This window comes from Halichoerus grypus, chromosome 12 (assembly GCF_964656455.1).
Source record: "Halichoerus grypus chromosome 12, mHalGry1.hap1.1, whole genome shotgun sequence".
Classification (NCBI taxonomy): domain Eukaryota; kingdom Metazoa; phylum Chordata; class Mammalia; order Carnivora; family Phocidae; genus Halichoerus; species Halichoerus grypus.
Window position 1 is genome coordinate 84,317,528 of NC_135723.1, and position 21,744 is coordinate 84,339,271.

Below are 21,744 nucleotides of genomic sequence, written 5' to 3' on the forward strand. Positions count from 1 at the left end.
ATAATAGTAATGAATTATAACCATGAGAAAGGACTTTAATTTTAGGAAGGTCCACTTTCAGCTGGGCTACTCCCTGGTCTTCCCCTCCTTAAGCTTTCACGGCCCTGCTGTTTGGAGAGTTTTCTGACTAACGAGAACGTGCGAATGCTCAAGGGCCAAGGGTGTGTATGTGAATTCTTCATTTTGTGTACAACGTGGAGTGCGGACAACACTCTGGGGTGGACCACTGAGCTGGTGGTACCTTCCATTTCTAACAACTCTGGGGACCAAGGGCAGGATCTTGAATCTTGCTTCCTCCATTTGTCTGCCTCTGGTAGCGACTGCATGGTAGCTTTGACTCCCGAGAGGAAACCTATGTGAAATAACAAAACTACCTCAAATTTCGATCTTGTCCTTTTTCTCCAGAACTTAAATCATGTAACTATAACGTTCCTTATCCTCATAGCAGCCCTATAAGACAGAGTAGCTGTCCGTTTTATAAATGTAAATATAGTCAACTCTCAGTTGCCACATACAGATTCTGTCATGCAAATTAGTCATGACACATTTTAAATCCTTAGACAGTTTCTCCCAACAATCCAGCGTAAGCCTGGACCATCTCCTCCACCCCCAACCCAGCTGCTGGGTACTTAAGGAATACAAATTAGTTTTCATATTAGCTCAAGGAAGACATTATTAGGAAAGTAAGTCTGCTACAAGAAAAGCACATCATAAATTCCAGTTTAGAGGGGAGGTATCGGAGAAATGGCTGACCCTCCCTTCGGCTCAACTAAGAGCTGACTGTGAGATCGCCTTTTATAAACATGCACACCATTAGCACTCGGTGTGCTGGCCTGGTTACCGAAGGATTTGTAAAACCCTCCGTGGGAGGGTGTTGGGATGGCTTTGTACGCCGGGCGCCGGGGCATACAGGGGTGGCGGTGTTCTGTTGCTGCTCCTCCGCACCACATTCCGGGGGCCCGTCTTGCTCGTGCTTTTTGAAAGTTCTGTGTTGGGCCACCTGGGGGGCTCAGTCGGTTAAGCGTCTGCCTTCGGCTCAGGTCGTGATCCCAGAGTCCCGGGATCGAGCCCTATGTCGGGCTCCCTGCTCGGCAAGGAGCCTGCTTCTCCCTCTGACTGCCGCTCCCCCCGCTTGTGCTCTCTCTCTCTCTGAGACAAGTAAATAAAATCTTAGAAAGAAAGAAAGAGAGGGAGGGAGGAAGGAAGGAAGGAAGAAAGAAAGAAAGGAAGGAAGAAAGGAAGAAAGGAAGAAAGAAAGAAAAGAAAAGAAAGTTAGAAAGTTCTGTGTTGTCAGACTCTGTCTGGCTGACCGAGCATCACGGGGGCTTGTCTCTGGCAAAAGCAGGAGCGGCCACAGGGTAGGGTCCCAGGGTAGGGTCCCAGAGGCGCTGCGTCCCACATGGATGTCGGAGCCCCCTGCTCTCCGGCCCGTCCTCCAGCCACCCGAATGGTCTTAGCCGTTGATGATTTTGTGCGGAGATAACAACATGGAGATTCCTCTAGTGTTATCATTATTCTGCCTTTCTGGCAGAAGCTGGAATTCTTTTGTAAAGAACTTGTCCCCATTATCAATTTGGTTATGCTAGATACAGTCCAGATAGGAAAGGCAGGATAAACAGTTGAACAAAATGAAGTTTATTGAGATAGATTTCTTTCTGTGACTATCAGACCCCATAACTATTTATTTCTACTTTACAATCTGCTGTCTTCAGGTGTCTTAACTGCCAAAAGCCAGTTTAATTCTGCTCTTTATGTGCTTTTAGAATTTTTTAGTGTTTGTTTGCTTTCTAAATAGTACTCTACAGATTGTGCTAAATGTGAGGGGTTGAAAAACAGTAGAACATCTTTGGAAGCTTTTGTGCCTCAATCTATGCCTGTTGGGTTAGAAGAAGCGAGGGCTGGATGGTGGGTACATTTGCGGCGTGGGGCAGCGGGGACAGGGTTCCTTGTGCTAGTCTCTCTCCTTTTGTGCCTATTTGAAATTTTCCCTAATTAAAAAAAAACTGAAAATAATGACAGAAAAATAAATAAATCTCCATTCCTAACTCTGGGTAACTCCTGATTGGCTCTTGCATTCATTTCTACGTCTGACTTCTGCAAATTCTTAGCATGGTGACTTTCCCCTAAGGTTTCTATCATCTTGGCTCTGCTTTCTATTTATTTTTTTCTAATTTTTTAAAATAAATTTAATTTAAATTCAGTTAATTAACATATAGTGTATTATTAGTTTCAGAGGTAGAATTCAGGGATTTGTCAGTTGTATATAACACCCAGTGCTCATTATATCACGTTCTCTCCTTAATGCCCATCACCCAGTTACCCCATCTCCCCACCCCCTTCTTCTTTCTATTTAAAAATATCAACACTGGGCGCCTGGGTGGCTCAGTTGGTTAAGCGACTGCCTTCGGCTCAGGTCATGATCCTGGAGTCCCTGGATCGAGTCCCGCATCGGGCTCCCTGCTCGGCAGGGAGTCTGCTTCTCCCTCTGACCCTCCCCCCTCTCATGTACTCGCTCTCTCTCATTCTCTCTCTCTCAAATAAATAAATAAAAATCTTTAATAAAAATAAAAAAATTAAAAAATTAAAATAATAAAAATAAAAATATCAACACTTTTGGGACACCTGGCTGGCTTAGCCAGTGGAGCATGTGACTCTTGATCTTGGGGTTATAAGTTCGATCCCCATGTTGTGTGTAGAGATTACTTAAAAATAAAATCCTAAAAAAAAAAATCAACACTTTACATATTGCTCATACCCTATCTACTGGTGCACAGACTTGGGGGACCTTGAGTGTCCCCCTTCTTCCCAGGGATTTCTTCTGGATTTTACTAGGCATCTCCTGCCCTTCTCTATACAGTCAGATCAGATGTCCTCCTGAGCAAACTTTAGGTGAACACTTTTCTCTCCTGCCATTTTCAGTTTAAAGCCCTATTGGGCAGATCAGCAGGCCTTGGAGTCAGCTCGTTCAGCCCTACATTGGGAGCTCAGCCTGCAGGATAGTACACCACAGTGGTCCTGAAGCACAAAACCCTGACTTCGTTAATGTTCCTGGACATTCCAGTAGTTTCAAAAGGAAACTGTGAAATTTTACCTCCAAAATATGTTTTGAAGTACACTTACTAATAAAGTAAAAATGAATTTATTTTTAACATTTGGCTTATGGGATGAGGGCAAGAGGAATTTCCTGGTGGTCTGAAAAATCAGGCAAAGGACAGAATCTCTGCTATGGAAGTTATCACAGAAAGTGGTTTTTCCGAGAGGGGTGACATTGTCTAGCGAGAGGGGAGAATACCTCGTGTGCCAAGAAGTGCCCGTCATGCCAAGGCACCGGCAAGGCTGCTCTGGGCCTTCTGAGCATACTCGGCACACCAGGTGTAATACATGTTTTAATCCGTAAATCCCTCAAATGCACCCAAAAGCCATGGAGTTAGAAAACACGGAAAAGAAAGATTAAATGTTCCAGAAGCAGCTAATGTAACAGAAACAGAACGACTGGAAGAGAAATACTTTTTCTCTGTTTCCTCCTTGTGTTAGTATCAGGAAGGTTCCCTGGATCTCCTTTCATTTGACATTGACATTCTTTTCATGATCTTCCCCTTTTTGCCCTGTGACTGTCCTCTTTCCATCTGGTCCCTGTTTGTCATTCTCGGCCTCTTTATCTGCCACCCGCCTACTTGACTAGCTTCTTTCCCTGATTTCCTTTCATGTTCTCCCATCTCTATACCAGTACATACCTAATGCCTATTTTTCTTCATATAATAGTGGCTTGCCTTAGACATCAGTCACTGGTGTAAATTCTTTTTCAAGCCTGCAAATAAGACTTTAAAGGACTTACCTCCTGCCTGTCACCCCTTGAAACACCTGAAGATAACGCTTGATGGCTCTTTAAAAACTGCAGAACTTACTTAATATAATTCGTAGCTTTATTTCTTACTTATTTATTCCTATCCTTTCCAGGTACAGTTTTCTGGTTCCCCCATTTAAGCCAGCATTTTCCTGATACCTGTAGCTAGCTTTCACATCCATAAACTGCAGAAGGTTTTATACTGTAAATTTTTCCTTTGGGTTTTAAGAATTCTTTCTCTTCGGGTGCCTGGGTGGTGCAGTCGGTTGGGCGTCAGACTCTTGGTCGTGGTCTCAGGGTCATGAGATCGAGCCCCATGTCAGGCTCCACGCTTAGCCCAGAGTCTGCTTGGGACTCCCTCTCCCTGCCTCTGCCCTCCCCCCAACACACACTCTCCCTCTCTAAAATAAATAAATATATGTTTAAAAAAAATTCTTTCTCTCCCACCAGATGTGTTTATTTGATAAGTTTCTTTGTTTAGCTAGTTTTCTCTCACAGCCATCAATATTTTTCTCCCAACTAAAGATATTTCCATGACCAACTTGGAAGGCCTTTGGGCTGAAAGATTCAGTTACAGCAAACAACAATTCCCAAAGGTTTCCCAGATTGTGAGGGCAAATGAAAGGCCCATTCTTCCTGAGGCTGTCTGTCCTGCTCTATCTTGTCGCGGGGTGGGGTGGGGGCAGGGCAGTCTGGTTCCGGGTGACCATGGCCGGACGCGTAACTGTGCTCTGCTGTGCTGGAGCCTATGTCGTTATTATCTGGAGGGGTTGAGAAATTTATCAGAGTGATGACGTCATATCCTCCTGCCCCTGACCGTATATTTAACGTTCTTACCATTGATTAGTGGTTCTGCCTGGATTATTCATTTACCAACGCACTGAGTCGGCAGCTAGTCCATAGACGTCCGGGCGCCGCCGCACTGCGTTTCAGAAAGGACCTGCCCCCCAGTCCATCTGCCCTGATTTCGTGGCTTTTATCTCTAATCTTTACATCTTTGAAGGCCTTTGGCGAATGGTGTGCTTCCTGGCAGGAACACATCACTGCTGAAAGGAGATCTGTGCTGTCTCTGCTTTCATTTCTGTTTGCCGAGAGCTTTAGTCGAATGCCTGGGACCCCAGCAGACTTCATCAAGCCTCTCATTCAGAGTCATCTTTGAAACGTAGCTGACATTTATGGTACACCTACTGTGCGCCAGGCACCGCACCAGACTTCGCCTACATCGGCGCGTCTAGCCCTCGGTGGCCCCATGAGATGAGTAACTGCCCTTTTACATTTAAGGAAAGCGAGGTTCACAAGCCATTCGGCGGCATAGCCAGGAGTCACGTGTAGTCTGACTGGCAAGCCTTTCATGGAAATAAAACAGCCTGTTGTACCCTCGCACACGGTGCACCTGAGCTACCCTACAGCGTTTGGCTACCCTGCCTTGGGAGTCTTGTGAAAATCCCACTGCACCCGGGAACAGAGTGAAAAGTCCCAAGGCCTTCAGTCTGTGGAGGCCAAGGCTGATAGGAATGTGACCAAGTTTCTGAAAATCATGAGGAACACGATCTATAGTCATATTTAATTATTAAGCATCTACCATGTTCAGGCTACTCAGTATTTAAAGACACAGTCCTGCCAAAGTCTAAGCAAGCAGATCATACAGACGACAACAGTAACTACTCAGAAACAGGTTAGCACAGAGCTGATGCCAGATAGTGGAGGGAGGAAAATCACAGGAGGGGAAGAACCTCCTGGTGGGCTGTTCTGTCTGGGGTGACTCCAGGAAAGATGTGGAAATTCTTGGAAGAATGGGACTTGCATTGACAGGGGATAGTGCTAGGCGGAGGGATCTGCCTGAGCAATATATGTGGTGGTGAGGGAACACTAAGGGGACAGGTATGGTTGTAATGAAGAGAAAATGTAGAGCATTTGTGGGAAAGGCTGATGTAATCCTTCAAACCGATAGCTATTTGGACTTATTTTTCCCATAGTAGACAGCCATCAAAAGTTGGGGGTTTTTTGTTTTGTTTTGTGGGTTTTTTGGTGGGATGGGATGGCCATTGCCAAACGATATTTCAGGAAGATTTAGCTAATTGATATGTAGACATATTCATCAAATCACAGAATACTAAAAGAGTTAGTCTTGAGGAAAAGTAAATGAATTCCCCTAAGTAAATAAATCGCATATGTGCACATACACACGTACACATGTGTGTGTGTGGTCCATTATACTGTAGGTAAGTGATGAAACTCATTACCTCAGGAGAGGTCAGGAACAGAGTAGATCAGCTCATGAATGATAAATTCACAGAGTGTGCAAGGCTGTGACCCTAACCTTCCGAGTCACTCTCATTGGCGCCCATGGTCTACCACAAAGCCTCCCCTGGTGCCACCATCAGAGACGGACCACTGTGAGCCTCATGGCCTCCTGTTCTGCAGACAACAAGGCCAAGCCCCTTAACATGAGCAAATGGTCACTTGTATTAGAAGACGAGACCGGGCTTATGAGGTGATGGCATTATCTGCCACCCATGTAATGTGATATGAGAGGCTCGAAGACAGATGTCTGTCCAAAAGTATATTCCCCTGTCACTTATCATGCCTTAATCTTAAATCCCACTACTAGAGGTAGATTATTTTGAGTCTTGAAAGGAACTGGGCTGAGCAGAACAGTTAAGAGTTCCCCCATTACTGCACCTAGGAAATTTTAAAGTATAAATCGCCTCTTAAGAAGTTGTCTCTTTGGTGGTTATCCTCACATTTGTGAGAAATTGCAGGACATTTGGCACGACAGCCAAAGATTGGAAAGCCGAGGTGTGAGGCGTCAGAGTGCTGGTTAATCAAAGTCAAGCACCTGTAGATCCTTCCGTAGTTCATAAGCACGATGATGGGGGCGCTCACACTGTTGTGCGCCGTGTGCCTCGCTCAGACCTTGTTACAACGGCAACACGTGACCCGTCTGACGTGAAAAAGACATTAAGCACCTCATGCAAGTGGAATACTCTGCAGGCACTAAAAAAAAAAAAATAAAGCCACTCTGTTCATACTTGTAAGTAAAGATCCCGAAAAAGCGAGGTGCATTGTTCAAATGGGGAAGAGACACAGACACACATACACACGTTTCCAAGTGCACAATCTCAGTAGACTACAGACCGGCCAAGAAACTAGCCACAGTAGTTACCTCTGGGAGGGAGACTGACTTTTTTCAACACTATACTATGCCCTCTCTGTGTTACCTATTTTTCAAAATGAAGTATCTGTTAAAATCGAGATTCTCCTGAAAGGGGGGAAACGTAAGAGGCAGACGATCACCTTGTGCGAAATGATGGCCCTGGTGAGATGATCAGGTCCCTCGAAAACGGACCCTGTGCAGGGGTCTCCTTGGAGCACTCTGAGTAGAAGCCTGGCCGCCTTGGAGGTCAGTCTCCCTGCGTGTCCTCCCTGAGAAGGTCATCTGACTTGAAAGGAAGCCTTTGAAGCGTGTGAGCTGCATCAGAACCAACCTAGCCCAGGCATCTGAATTTTCAGAGGCTGTCCTGATACCCATCAGGTCATGTGGAGGTTTTCGAAGATCCCTCCGGCTATAGTGGAGCAAGGGCTGAAGTCGGGCGATTACAAAGGAAGATAAAACATAGTCCTGGCGGGACACCTGCGTGGTTCAGTCAGTTGAGCATCCGACTCTTGACTTCACCTCAGGTCATGATCTCGGGGTCGTGGGGTCAAGCCCCACATCAGGCTCTATGCTGGGGCTCCCTGTGGGCATGGGGCCTGCTTAAGGTTCTCTCTCTCCCTCTCCCTCTGCGCCTCCCTCCTGCACACACGCTCTCTGTCTCTAATAAAAAAAAAAAATTTTTTTTTTTTTTTTTTTTTTAAATGTAGTCCTGGCAAGAGATGATAGGATTTTGTCCAGGGAGGCAGCAAAGAGAAGTGGCGGAACTCCAGGTTTATATGTGAAGGGCAGGTTGACAGGATTTGCTGATGTACCGCGTATGAAGTCAAAGATGACTGTGAAGGCAACTGGAGGGTTGTGATGGCCACTTGCCGCCCCGGGGGAAGACTGGGAGGAGTGTGTTTGACCATGTGGGCTCGAGTATGTGATACCCACCAGGCAGGGGAGAAATGAGCAGGGTCGGTCTCATTGTCTTTTACAGGGAAATGAGGTCCCAGAGTCAGCAGTTCTTCCAGGGATTTTAGTCTCACTGCTGTCAGACAGGGAAATCCTTGTGCCTGGGACCTGTGGCTCCTGAGGCACCTTTAGCCTCTTCCCAGTTTGGCCAATTCTGTAAACCTTGCCTGGAAGCCTGAGGGGAGAGGCAGCGATGAGCCCAAAGAGAGACTTTCCAGGTCCCTGCCAGCGTGTCTTCCATGGTCAGGCGGGTGGGTGCATGGAAAGACTCCCACATCGAGAGCCTGGAACCCTGGCTTTGCCACAACTCAGTCATCTTGGGGCAAAGACCACTCAGTCTCTCTTGCTCCATGTTTACTTTTTTTTAAATAACCTTTTTATCTGTTTACTTTTCAGTTTAAAAAGAAAAAGAAAGGGATTTACTAAACTGAATGAATGTTAAGGTTTCTTACGGCTTTGAAATACTGGGGTCCTAGAGACTAGGGTACTAAATCTTCAGGACTTTATAACATGTCCCTTTAGGGTAAGTCCATGTTTTTGCCAAAGGAACTTGCCTATCATTTGTGACAGGGAGGACCACCTGCCCTGCCTGCTCTCTAGGGTTTTAGCAAAAACCAGATGAGACACGGTGGATGTAAGAGGGCTTTGAAAAGTGCTATACAAATGCTAAGAGACATACTGCTAGGATTGTACAGGGTCTCTCGGAAAAACAAAAAAGAGAACTTCCAACCTTTAAAGTAGAATGTGAAGGGCTTCCTGTTGCTTAATCAATCAAAATGACCCAGAATACAAACTGAGATTAACATACGCCTTCTAGATTAGGGCTAATCAGGGCCGGGCTGAGCAGATGCAGGGACAATCCCAGCCTGATTACTGTACCTCAGCGTTTAATCATCTCTCCTCCAAGGGCAGCCACCGACTTAGTGCGCTGGCTTGCAGGCCTCTGGCCCCTCCCCCTGCCCCTCCGTAGACAGGAAGGCCTCTGGGTCAGAGCCGCTGAGACGATTTAATCTAATCCCATGCAAAATGGCTGTTTGTGAGAGAGAGAGAGAGAGATTCCAAAATTCTAAAATCCCCACAGTAGGATGGTAATGCGCAGATTTAAGGTGGAGGTAGACTGAAAATAATGGCCTTGGAATTTCAAGGCATTTGGGGCTAGGAAATGACCCCGTGCATGGAATTTTGCCCTCCGTAAAGCTTTTCAGAGATGCAGTTGCTGTCACCATTCACTCTCAAGACCGCTTTGTGTAGGAGTCACTTCATCATGCAGTTGTAGAGGCCAAATTTATTCCTTTCCTGATCGTGAGGTGAAATACAGAAGATGAAATCTTTATTTTTTTTTTAAAGATTTTATTTATTTGACAGAGACAGTACAAGTAGGGGGAGTGGCAGGCAGAGGGAGAAGCAGGCTCTCTGCTGAGCAAGGAGTCCGATGTGGGACTGGATTCCAGGACCCTGGGATCATGACCTGAGCCAAAGGCAGACACAACCAACTGAGCTACCCAGGCGTCCCTGAAATCTTTTTTTTTTTTTTTTAAGATTTTATTTGAGAGAGAGAGTAAGAAAGAGCACGAGCAGGGGGAGGGGCGCAGAGGGAGAGGGAGAAGTGATGCAGGACTCGATCCCAGGATCCTGGGATCATGACCTGAGCCGAAGGCAGACGTTTAACCGACTGAGCCACCCAGGCGCACCCAGAAGATGAAATCTTTTAAAAGTGGTTTTCTTTGGATGAGTCCTGAATGTAGTCCTTTTTACTTGAACGTTCTCTGGACTGGGAGTTCCCGCTCTGAAACTGCCTCATAACCCTCAGACGGGGCCACTTCAATCACCCCGTCTCTGGAAGGGACACCTGTGCAACCTCAGAAGGCAGGTTCCCTCCATGAGTGCAGGAATCATTACTGAGCCCCCGCCGATTGCTGAGGACTCAAAGATGGAGACTCCATCCCTCAAGGAATTGACAGTCCTCCCAAAGACAAGACATGCAAACAGTGATGGTGAACACGGTCACTGCCTCCATGGAGGCCAGTACAGAGGGCTCGGGACCTCCGAAGAGGGGCTAAGGCCAAGGAGGAGGGACTGCCACTAACTGTGACTGTGGAGGGAAGAACAGGAGCCCATTCGAGGAGCAAGTCCCAGCACATCATCCCAGGCAGAAGTGAAGGTTGTGCGCATGTCATGGGGACTCAATCAGGTCATTCACCTGATTGGAGTGTAAAGCGGGTGGCGATTCGTGGTCACTAGGCTGAACTGAACGATAGGGGCTGACATAAGGGTTTAAATCCTGCAAGGGGATTTGGACCTGATACCCCACGGGCCACTGAAGAATTGTAAAAGAAGGCAACAGGATCAGTTTGTGTTCAGAAGAATGTTCTGGTTATAGCAATGGCAGCCAATAGATATCTCTGCATTTGCCCTTTTCTCCATTTTATCCTGGAGCAAATCTTCCATGATACTAAAACTTGTAACAACAGTGTTGGATGTGGCATAGGAAACGAAAACATACCATAAACCAGAGATGTAACTATGACAATTCTTTAAGTCTCTACCCACCCCTACCCCTGTGACACCCCGATCCCAGGCTGGTGGTTCACCGTGAGGAAGTCTCCCTGCTCACAGTGGTCCCTGTATTTATCAAGGGTGCAACTTGTTCCCCCAGTTTGGAGCTTTTGGATCTGTATCAGGCTCAGAAGCAAGAATAAAGAAACAAGACTGGTCTTTGCTTCTAGGTTAGTTGCTGTTTGCCAGCATTTGGCTTCTTTGCAGGAGGACACAGCTATCCTGGCTTTGCCAGGGACATTCTTCGTTGCTTCATGAGTTTTGCCTCACCTCTATGACCAGAAGAGAGGACAGAAGCGATGATGATCATGAATACACTGCGGGGGGGAAGGGTTGTACGGTCTTCACACATACTCAGGCTATGCCTGGAGTCTAGAGGCCGGGGGTAGGGCCCAGCTGCACATTGCTGAGGCCACTAATAGACTCCCTTGGCCTGTTGCCCTTCTGGCACATCTTGTACCTCACACCGTGGGAAACCACATGAACCAGAGCCACGCCTGGCCCTGAAGTCGCCCTCTGTCAAACAGGAAGACCTGTCCACACACATTTACTGGCCACGCCAGATGATGCATTCCTGTGCCCGTGCCCACTGGGCCACTGTCAGTATTGACTGGGGCTGGGATGGGGCCAGCTTCCAAGAGGAGGGACAACGGAACCCGTTTTTTTGTGTTTGTTTTTGTTTTAATTTCATTTCCATTATATTTGGGTTTTTTTATTTTTTTTATTTTTTTATTTTTTTATTTTTTTTTAAAGATTTTATTTATTTGACAGAGAGAGACACAGCGAGAGAGGGAACACAAGCAGGGGGAGTGGGAGAGGGAGAAGCAGGCTCCCCGCAGAGCAGGGAGCCCTATGTGGGGCTCGATCCCAGGACCCCAGGATCATGACCTGAGCCGAAGGCAGACGCTTAACGACTGAGCCACCCAGGTGCCCCTATTTGGGTTTTTTTTAAACTTCATTTCCATTATATATTTTTTTGAATTTCATTTTCATTATATTTTTTTTGAACCAGTCTTTAAAGGGGAAGGAGTAGGGAGTGTGGGACTCCCAGTAGTGAACAATGTGAGCAAAGGCCCAGAGGAAGGAGTGTGACCACTGTGTTGGGAGGTGAGAGGAGCCAGGCTGGTGCCCCAAGCGCACAGTGCCTGTGGTGAAGGACGGAGGGGAGACTGCAGAGCTAGACCAGGGTAGAGCACGAGATGTCTTGAATACCATGTCAAACATGAACATTTTTTAATAGGCTTTGGGAACCTTTTTTTTTTTAAGATTTTATTTATTTGAGAGAGAGAGATAGCAAGAGAGAACACGAGCAGTGGGGAGAGGGAGAGGGAGAAGCAGGCTCCCTGCTGAGCTTGATGCCAGGACCCCGGGATCATGACCTGAGCAGAAGGCAGATGCTTAACCAACTGAGCCACCCAGGTGCCCCTTTGGGAACCTTTTCAACATGGAATTTGAACAGTTTGAGATAGAGGAGTGACATGGTCTAGAAAGATCTCTAGGGTGGCAGGGAGAGGTAAACTGAAAGAGGATTGGTTAGAGACATTTAAGAGCCGTATGCAAAGTCTAGATGAGGGAAACTGAACCCCACAGCATTCTGAGGTCAGTGCTGGGCCCTCCGCCTGCTCTCCTTTCAGCTTTGTGTGTGAGTGTGGGCTGGTCTCTCCTCCTTCCAGGCCCAGCACAGCAAGTGTGAGCAGGGGGTGGGTCGGGCCCTCCATTCCTATTAACACACAGCAGGGTGAGCCTGGATTTCCAAAAATGACTGTCACGAAACAAAACATCAAGCCTATTTCATGTTGTATCATCAAATAGGGATCCCAAAACTGGCAAGACTTTCCTCTAGAAAACAGATATAATTTAACATTGTAAAATAACATGGTTTTTGTTTTTTGGGGTTTCTTTTTGCATTAGAAAATATTCTGATAAAACATTCTTTTTAAAATTAGTTTTTATTTTCAGCAAAGTGATAATATGGCTTTAAATGTCAAAGAGGACTAAAAGGCCTTTTTTTATACCTTAGAGGCAACACTTCATGCGCACTCTTTCTGGTGTGTATCTTTCCTGCTCTAAAAGTCTTAAATCGTTATTTCTTGAGTTGAGACATTATTACAATTTCTTGATAACCCACTTTGTATGTTTATATTATTATAACTACATAAAAACTGGTCACTGCTAAGACAAGTATATTATCACAGTTACTACTTGCTTTTTCCCTTCTGTGTTTTAGGTAGTAATCACCAGTTCTACCCCACTTCTGGAAAACCCCTCTCAGTACTCGTGCCCGGGTCGTCGTGCCGGTCTCCCCTCTCTGTGCTCTCAGACCTGCTGCAGAACTCTCAGCCTGCCCGCAGCTCTCCACAGTGGGTTCTCTGTCTCCTAGATCCCACGGCCACCTCTTGTGTAGTTCTCTCTCGTTGCTTTGGAGCACATCCTTCAGAGCTTCCTGAGAAAGCATGCATGGGTGGCCAGCTTTTCCACCCCTTACAGGTCTGAAGATGCCTTTCTTCTGCCTTCACAGTCAATTGATAGCGGTATCATTTCTTGGGCCGGAAACAGTTCTAGCTGGAAAGCACTTTCTCTCAGACACTCGAAGGCATCTGCTCCTTGATCTCCTAGCTTCTAGGCTTGCTTTTGAGAAGTCCCACAATATTCCAACTCCCAGTTCTTTGTATAGGACTTTTTTTTTTCTTTCTGGAAACTTTCAGGATCTTTGCTTTATCCCTGGTGTTCTGAAATTTTGCAAAGATGCATGTTAGTGTCTTGATCTTTTGTCATCTTGTCTGCTGGGCATCTAATGGGCCTTTTCAATGTGAATTCGTTTTTCAGCTCTAGAAATTTATTTACAGTGTGTCTGATAATTTCCTTTTTTTTTTTTTTTACTATTTTTGGAATTCTCTTTTATCAGAGGTTGGACCCCTATGGTCTCGTATTTTCTCTCCTTTCCATCTTTTAATCTTTATCTTTTCTACTGAGAAATTTCCTTGACTTTATCTTCTGCTTTCTTTGGAATGTATTTCATCTATTAGATTCTTTATTTTAAAGTTTTCCTCATATTCCTTTTTAAGAAAAGCATCCCATTTTTATGATACAAATCTCTTCTCTGAGGATATTAGTGTTCTGGGGCCTTTGTTTTCTTCTCCCCCCACTTCCCCCGCCCCAACCTTGTCTGCAAACTTGTGTTCCTGAAGAGTAAGAGCCGGTTGTCGGGCGGGGCAGGGCACAGCTAGGTGATCTGTAGGCTAGCACAGCAGGCCAGGACTTCAGGGTCTTCCCCCCACTTCCCCACCCAACAGATACCACTGTGGTCTTTCCCGGCCTTTCCAGGTCAGCTTCTCAGTACAGTGGAAGAACTTCAGATGTCCTGTCAACAAAGGTCAAGGTGTCTGGGTGTTGGGATTTGTGAGAGCTACTGGTCTCATAAAGTTGAATACACGCTTTTAACCAATCCCTGTTTTCAGCCTCGTCTGTTTCTGCGGTAGTGAGGCCTGCATGTCCTGCTCCCTCCGTGGACACAGGGCCTGCTGCTTCCACTGCTCTGACAAGTCAGAACCACTTGACATTTGCTTCTCATCTTCCAAAAACATGTTGACATCCCTCATTGATATCCTTCCTCCCACTTCATTCTAATTTTAGTTTCAAGAGGAAGAGGAGCTTGATAATGTGCATTTATTCTGCCTCATTTAACTGGAAATCCTTTTTTTTCTTTAATATGTCATATAAAACTATCAACTTTTCTTTCTTAGGAAGGACTGCCCTTTTCTGCGATTATGTGTTTCTTCCTTTCTTTGTGTTAAACCATCCTTTCTACTGTGCAATAATAGTGATATTAGGAGACAGTTGGGTCTTTTTATTTTAAGTTGATCCCAAAATGTATTTTTAAATTTTACTATTTTAGTTCGTGGATCTAAAATCAAGAAAACAATGCCCTAGGTTTTTTGTTTTTGTTTTGTTTTGTTTTTTGAGAGTGGTGGGGAGGGCAGAGGGAGAGGAAGAGAGAGAATCCTAAGCAGGCTTCACGCCCAGTGTGAACACCTCATGCCGGACTCGGGGCTCAATCTCACAACCCTTATTGAGATCACGACCTGAGCCAAAATCAAGAGTCGGACGCTTAACTGACCAAGCCACCCGGGAGTCCCCCCCTCTTTTTTTAATAAGCAAACACTGAAGGAAGGGGCAGTGGCCAAGAAAACAGGACAGGATTGAGGGAGACATTTTTTCAAGCTGAGGGAAACAGCATAGGCAGGCAGACAATTGAGGAAGTCGGTAGCAGAACATCAAAGAAAATTAATGGCAGCTTTTCCCAGTGGAAGGAGGCAGTCAGGAGGGCTGGGCTGGGGAGGAGGGCTCACACCTCACCAGCCTTGCTTCCTAAAATTAGAAGCAGGCAGGCTCATCTCCTGGCAAGTTGGGGAGGCCCTGCCCTGGGGCCCATTTCCACAGTTTCTTCGAACTTTCTTTCCTGAGAGTCCGTTTTATAGAATGACAGTGGGTAAGAGGAGGGATGTATTTGTGCCTGGACAGTCGGTGGGCAATTACATGAAGCTGACAGTGGTGCCCTGAAGGGCTGGGGCTGGTAGCTCTGTCCAGCCAGCATCTGGGAGGCTGAGCCCGATCCCCACCAACAGTCTCCCCTTTGTCTCCCCAGGATTGGTCCAGATCCCCGTGAGCATGTACCAGACTGTGGTAACCAGCCTTGCCCAGGGCAACGGGCCGGTGCAGGTGGCCATGGCCCCTGTGACCACCCGGATATCGGACAGCACAGTCACCATGGACGGCCAGGCTGTGGAGGTGGTGACGTTGGAACAGTGACATGCAGCCGTACGATGGCATCATTTTCTAGTCTACTTCAAAATTTTTTACACGTTTGCAGAGGTGCAATCAAATGGAATTAAGTCTCTCGACTTTGGAAGAAAAGTTTTGTTAACCTTTTTTTTAAAAAGGAAGAAAGGCAGTGGGTTTTGGAATTGCATTTTTTAAAGCACCACTCTTGATTTTCTGGGATTGGTGGAATAAGATACTGTGTTGTCAATTTCACTGTCCCGAAAAAGCCAAATTGTGGCAGGACTTCTTTCTGCAGAAACATGTGTGTATACTTATGTGTGTGTATGTGTGAGTGTGAATATATGTATATGTGTACATATGGATATACACATTTACATATATATAAAGTATATATATATGTATGTATGTATATATATATATATATATATATGAAACCCGCATGGAATTATCTGTATGAAATTAAGGTGAGCTGTGGAAAAAAATAATTCACCCAGTTTAGTGGGTGTAGGGTACGTGGCCGGACACAGTCACCCAGTTTTTGTTCATACCAGGGTCATGCGTTGAGCTACTGACAAACTCAGGCGGAGGTGACCATGCCCTTCACCAAAGCTGCCTCCCAGTGGCCACCCAGAACTCTCCCTGCTGGACTCACCTGAGGAAGGAGGTTCCAGAACAGGGTGGGGTCCAGAAGTTGTGTTTGCAAGGTCCAAGGGCCTCATGGTCTGGCAGCGAGACGCTCCTCGGACTGGCCCAGGTGCTGACCTTGCCACGGGCAGGTGAATGTCCTGAAAGCTCCAGGCAGGGACAAGAGGGATTTCTTCAGCCACCCATCTCCTCCCCTTCCCAGGAAGCCTTCTTGATCTCATGACTATTAAAACGTTGCTTTGGTTTTAAGGTCAGTTCTGAATTGGTCATGTATATGAACTGAAGGTAACAGAAGTATTAAGGGTTTGAGGAGCGCGTGCGCGTTAAGTGTGCTTGTGGGCGTGTGCTTGGAGGGGAGAGAGTGGGACGGGGAGGGGAGGGGTTGGAAGGGGAAAGGAAGGAGGGAGAGAAAAATCTTCAAAGACCAGGGCACACCAATGGGAGCAATATTTTCCTTTCCAGTAACTTTCTGTAGCTTAACAGAGGAGACTGGAAGTGACAGGGGCACCCGGCTCGAGGAAGGTTGCTCTTCATGCTGAGGGGCCTTGGAAGAGAAAGGGACCTGGGTGCTTCCAGCAGCCCTGGGGCAGGCCCTGTCTCAGAAGGGACGCTGCAGTTTTCCCAGGTGCGGCCCGGTGGGCCAGGCCCCACAGCCTCCTCCTCACAGGTGTTGACCGGTCTGGGTGTTCTCGGTAACTGTTAAATTCTGTGATATCTCAGCTGCAAGCCCTGAGTCTCCAGTGGCTAAATTCACCTGACTTCTCGACAGGCCAAATCTCTGCTCCTTGAGTACAGGGACAACTCTTCCTCCCTCCTCCCGGGCCCCCATGTGTGATAGTGTATTTAATGTGTTTTTTTTAATGCGACATTAAAAGATCCTTCACATCTTGCTCAGCCTTTGAGAAAAGTTTCAGATTCTTGTATTTGCTTGTTTTATATAAAACTATCTAATGTTCTTTGTATGTTTTTTTCTGTACGTAATAGGGGGAGGGAAGGGAAATTTACATATAAACAGTCCTAGTTCTACAACTTGTTATTTTTTTAATTATTATTTTTTATCGTCATTGTGAAGCTGTTCAGGGGCTTTAAAGTCCGTGTTCCTTTGTGGTGAAATAACCTCCTAATAGTTTGAGAAAGAAGAAGAAGAAGAAGAAAAGCAAAACCCAAGTAGCAGAGCATGGATTCTGTGTTGTTTTCCATTCTGTCTATTACTGCCTCATTCAATAAATAGTTTAAAATGTGGCAACAGGAAGTGGGACTGTTCATCTCTATAGGAGCACTTGGCCCCTTGGAACTCCTTTGGGGTGGCTTCTTCTGCTTTGTGAAAGGTGCTTGTACTCAACCTCGGTGGTCTTTGAATGGTGCTCCGCGACGTTGCGGAGCCCTGGAAGGAGCGAGGGCAGGGGCAGGGCGTCCCGGCCAGCGCCCACCTCGGGAGCAGCGCCATTGAATTCATTTTGTAAACGGCTGTCCTGAGGGTGCAGGGCCAGGTGGTGGGCTGGGATCTAACTTGAAAAGTTCTAAAGATGGTTTGAAAACTCTACTCTGGAGTTCTTTCTTTAGGGGTTAATTGCATTCCACATTAAAACTCAGGCTGGGCGATGGCGCCTGTCCATCGGGGTTCCCTGCACGGGAGTGGTGTTCACTATCACAGTGGATTATCCTTCTTGAAGCAGAGGCCTCAAGCCATTAAGTTTTCCCTAAGTCCTCACTCTGGCTCGTTGCTTTCCTGCGGCAACTGCCATCTTTCTGGCTGTACCTCCTGCCACGGCCCCAGCTGTAGGCCCTTCGTCACCCCCCCCGTGGCTCGGCACCTCCGTGTTTGTGCCCGCTCTGTGCCTCAGCCTCGAACGATGCCCTCCACCCCTTTGTTATTGGATGCCTGGGTCGGTTTCCTGGTGATAGTGATTAAAATCATTGACTAGAGAAGACCAGAGGTGTTTTCCGCCATGACTGACAGTGGCTCATAAAGCTAGCACCCCCTCTCCCCCTTCTTGAACAGATGGCACACTGTTGCCTATTTTCACCAGAGGGTGGACCGAAAAAGAGGATCGATCGCAGCCAAACCAACCGAACATCACTGCCATTGGCCACCCAGGAACAGCTGGGTTATCTAGAGTACCTACTTCTGGGGCCAGCCTCTCTCTGGAGGTACCTCACTCTATAGTATATTCTGTTTGCCTGGCAAGACCCAGCTGCTGCCTTTTCAACAAGCATGCGTTGAAAACTTTCTTTGGTGGGGCTCACGGAGACCTTTGCTTCCATTACTGCCTGAGTCACCACCGGCAGCTGCTGCAGAGGCCTGGTAGGTAAAATTGCTCAGTAAAGGGGAAGCGGCTCAGGTGGGCGAGGGGGGAGGCGTGGGGGCGGGTAGAGTGGAGAGAATTGTCCGCAGATTGCCACCAAGTGGGAGCAATGTGGGCCCTAGAGCCCCATCTTCATAATTTTCCAGAGAAGGTGGGGAGTCCAGATTTGTGTACAGATGTCCTGATTTCAACAACAAATCAAAAAATCCTTTACAGACTCTGCAGGGGAAAAAAACAAAACACTACACCTGCCGACCGGATCTGGCCCATGGGCCAGTTTTGTTTAACTTGGTGATAGCCTGCCATGTGTCCGATGAATACAGCCTGGCAGGTGCCCATGGGCAACAAGATGGGAGGAGACGTTCGTATGAGCAGATCGTTGCAGCCCAGGGTGATAAGGTGCCGTCTGGATGGAGTGCTGTAGCAGAACGAGTTCTGTTCTCTCCTTTTATCTCCTTAAGGGTCCTCTGCGTTAGTTTATCATCCAGGCTGCAAAGATCCGGTGCTCACAGAAATTGAGACTGGGCTAGGAATTCTTGGCTCTTAGTCCTACATCTGAGAAGTTACTGGCGATGCTGGTCACCGCTGGAGTTGTCTGAACTCAGATGAGTGAGCTGAGGAGAAGCAGAAGGGCAGGGAAAACAAGGGGCTGCTCACCCTCTAAGCTCAGGCTGCCAGTGCACCCTGGACCTCACTCAGACCCAAGCCAGGCTCATCTGCAGCCACTTTGCACATGGAAAAGGGCCTACTCCTCCTGCACCCACCTTCCTCCCTACCTGCAGCCAGTCCTCTTTCCTCCTCCATAACGCCCCCGAAGCCTCCGCCCCGAGCGTGGCTGGGTTAGTACCCAGCCCGTGGTGGGTCCCTTTAGTGTCCAAACTGGACAAACCAAAACTGAAGCTTAATTAGTTGGAACAGAGGCTAGGTGGGGTGAGGGAGAAGAGCCCACATCTCTTTCATCCCCACCTCAGTGGGCTCTGGGTCAGGTCCCGAGCCCAAGCCAGCCTGTGGCGTCAGCACGGCTCATGCTCAGATGCCGGCGGCAAGGACAACCACCCGCGCTCCCTCCTAGCCTCTGCTGTTTGCTCCAGGTTGGCAGCTCTCGGAGAAGATCCACCGGCACAGAGGGAGAGAGATGACTTAAGGTCTCTGGAATAGCTGGACAGGGTAGGTCTTCCCACCTGCCATGCCACTCCCAGTGCTGCTGGGCCCCTGAATGAGTCCCCAGCTCACTCTGAATTTGAGGTTCTCTTTCCCAAAAACAGCTAGGCTGTTAGCAAACATTTGTTGACTACTGGCGTCTTGGGAGTGTATTTCTACAAAGGTGGGGGGGGGGAAGAACAGGGATAATACCCATCTGCAGAGGGGGAACCAGTCTCCCCTGAGAACCTAGGACTTACCCAGGGCGACCTTGGGAGGCAAGCCTGTGTCTCAAGCCCATGTCTCCAGCCCTGTCCGGAGGCTTTCCTGGCTCTGGTTGAGAACTATGACTTGTCTGCAATTAAGAGTATTTATGTGGTAGCCATCATAATAGTTAAAACTTCTTATATAGCCCTTACAATGTGCCATGTTCTGTTTCTGTTCTCGAGATTTACCTATAGATCCACTTAATCTTTACAAAGTACTGTTATCATCCCCACTTCACAGATGAGCAAGCAGGCACAAAGAGGTTCAGTTTAGAGTAGCTTATTTAATATTTGGGAGAAAAGGCTAGAAACTATCCCCCCAAATTTAAAGCACTTGTAATTAAAATTGTTGGTACAACTTAAATTGGGTCTCAACTCAGATTTCTTCTGAATGTATCTACCTTTAAGTAACTAGTGCTGGAACTAGCAGGAACTAAAGAGCTGTTCTGCACAGGACACTGTGCAAGATGCTCTAACACCGTGATTTCTCATCCTCTCCACAACCCTGTACGGAGGTTAGATTCCATTTTATAGCTGTGGGAACTGACACTTGGCAACTTCACAAGGTAAATGAGGAACTAGCTAATGGGGGGCCTGGATCAAACTCTGCTACGTCTCTAGAAGTCCTGTTCTTCGTGCCAACCATTCAGGGGGCAGGTGTCAGAAAACAAGCTGCACATCTGGATTCTCATCTTTAAAGAAAACTCCAGGTGAGTCCTGAGCTTAGCCCACAGGCAGCCTCAGCCATCAGGGTTTCCTGACGGTGCCATGGTCGTTGTGCGGGGCCCACCCCACCAGAGGGGCCTCCCAGCAGCTGGGCCTTTTCGTCACGCACGAGCACACGGGCCAAGGCGCACAGGGACTTGACTACAGCAGACGCTCAAAACGTCTCATCCGATGAGTGACCTTAGTTTCCAGTGGTTCCTTAGGAAATTCAAGGAACCCAAAACATCCATTCCCACACATTCTCATTACTCAAAATTTTCTGCAAAAAGCCAGTGTTAACATTGTTAAATAATTTGATGTGAAAAAAATGTTGATGTTATTTCCAAGAAAAATCCGGCCCTGTGAGATCCTACCAAGGATAAAGGGTAGTGAAGATGCTGGGGCCTGAACTCATTCTTGGGCATGAGGAGTTACATTATGTTGTTGTCCTTACATCGTTAAAAGCCCCAGGGCCCAAAAGCTATGGAGAGATCGGTTGATGTTAAAACCCAAGAAGCTCCGGGCAAGGAGGCCAAGCCAAACCTTGGAAGAGTAGTTGGATTGTGAAGTCGTCAGTTGGGCCTAAGTCCCATACAGTCTTTGGGCTCCCCAGTGGCCTTGCATGGAAGAGAATTTTAAAGCTGGAAGGGACATTAGCCACCACCCCTCATTTAGGCTATGAAGATTAAAGCCTAGAGGCAGAGAGACTCAGAACCACATGAGGGTAGCATTGCACCCAGACTTCTGACTCTTGGCCAGGGTCATACCCCCACTGCACTCAGCTCCTCCTGCCCTGGCCTTACCATCTAAATTCTTAAAACAAACTTTGGCGGGGGGGGGGGGGGGGGGGGGGGTGCCTGGCTGCCTCAGTCAGTAGAGCATGCAACTTTTGATTTTGGGGTTGTTAGTTCAAGCCCCAGGTTGGGTGCAGAGATTACTTAAAATATTTTTTAAAATTGTTAATTTATGCCTATGTATTTCCCTTACCAGAACTATTTCTTATAGAGGACAATATTTAAGCCAAATAATCTTGAGTCCGAAATTTGCCAGAATTTACCAAAATTGTTGCAGAAAACAGTCACAAAGGGACTTTTTTTTTTTTGCCAAAAAAATTTTTTTTTTTAATTCACAAAAGGAAAGTTAAGGGAGACTAATCACATAATAGGATTCTTTACCCTGGCCCTCAGGGTTCCCATCTGTACAGAACAGCGGTTAATGAACAATTCAGGGGACCCTATCACCAACGCCCAGGTGATGTCCTTTGCTTCTCCCAATGAATTAGCTGGGTCGAGTGTCATTACTGTTCCACAGATGACCTGCGCCGAGGTGAGCTGGTCCAGGCTGTGAGTCCTGGCCCCCGTCCTCCTGTCCTCACCGGTCCCAACACCT

At 47.1% G+C, this 21,744-nt stretch overlaps 1 protein-coding gene and 1 non-coding gene across 6 annotated transcripts in view; both read left to right on the top strand.

Annotated features, from left to right (window-relative positions):
- The window catches only part of NRF1 (nuclear respiratory factor 1), a 141,909-nt gene extending 124,729 nt beyond the window's left edge, over positions 1 to 17,180 (top strand). For 4 of the 5 annotated variants that reach the window (XM_036101283.2, XM_036101286.2, XM_036101289.2 and 1 more), the window contains one exon: positions 15,157 to 17,180. In XM_036101283.2, coding sequence (XP_035957176.1) covers positions 15,157 to 15,320 — 164 coding nt within the window. In that variant the 3' untranslated portion in view covers positions 15,321 to 17,180. The remainder of the gene's footprint in view (positions 1 to 15,156) is intronic. The other variant, XM_036101288.2, reaches the window with a different exon arrangement.
- On the top strand, positions 6,690 to 6,794 carry LOC118541589 (small nucleolar RNA U13). The gene has a single exon (XR_004920187.1). It is a non-coding gene; the product is annotated as a small nucleolar RNA U13 (small nucleolar RNA).
- Positions 17,181 to 21,744: the final 4,564 nt, after the last annotated feature.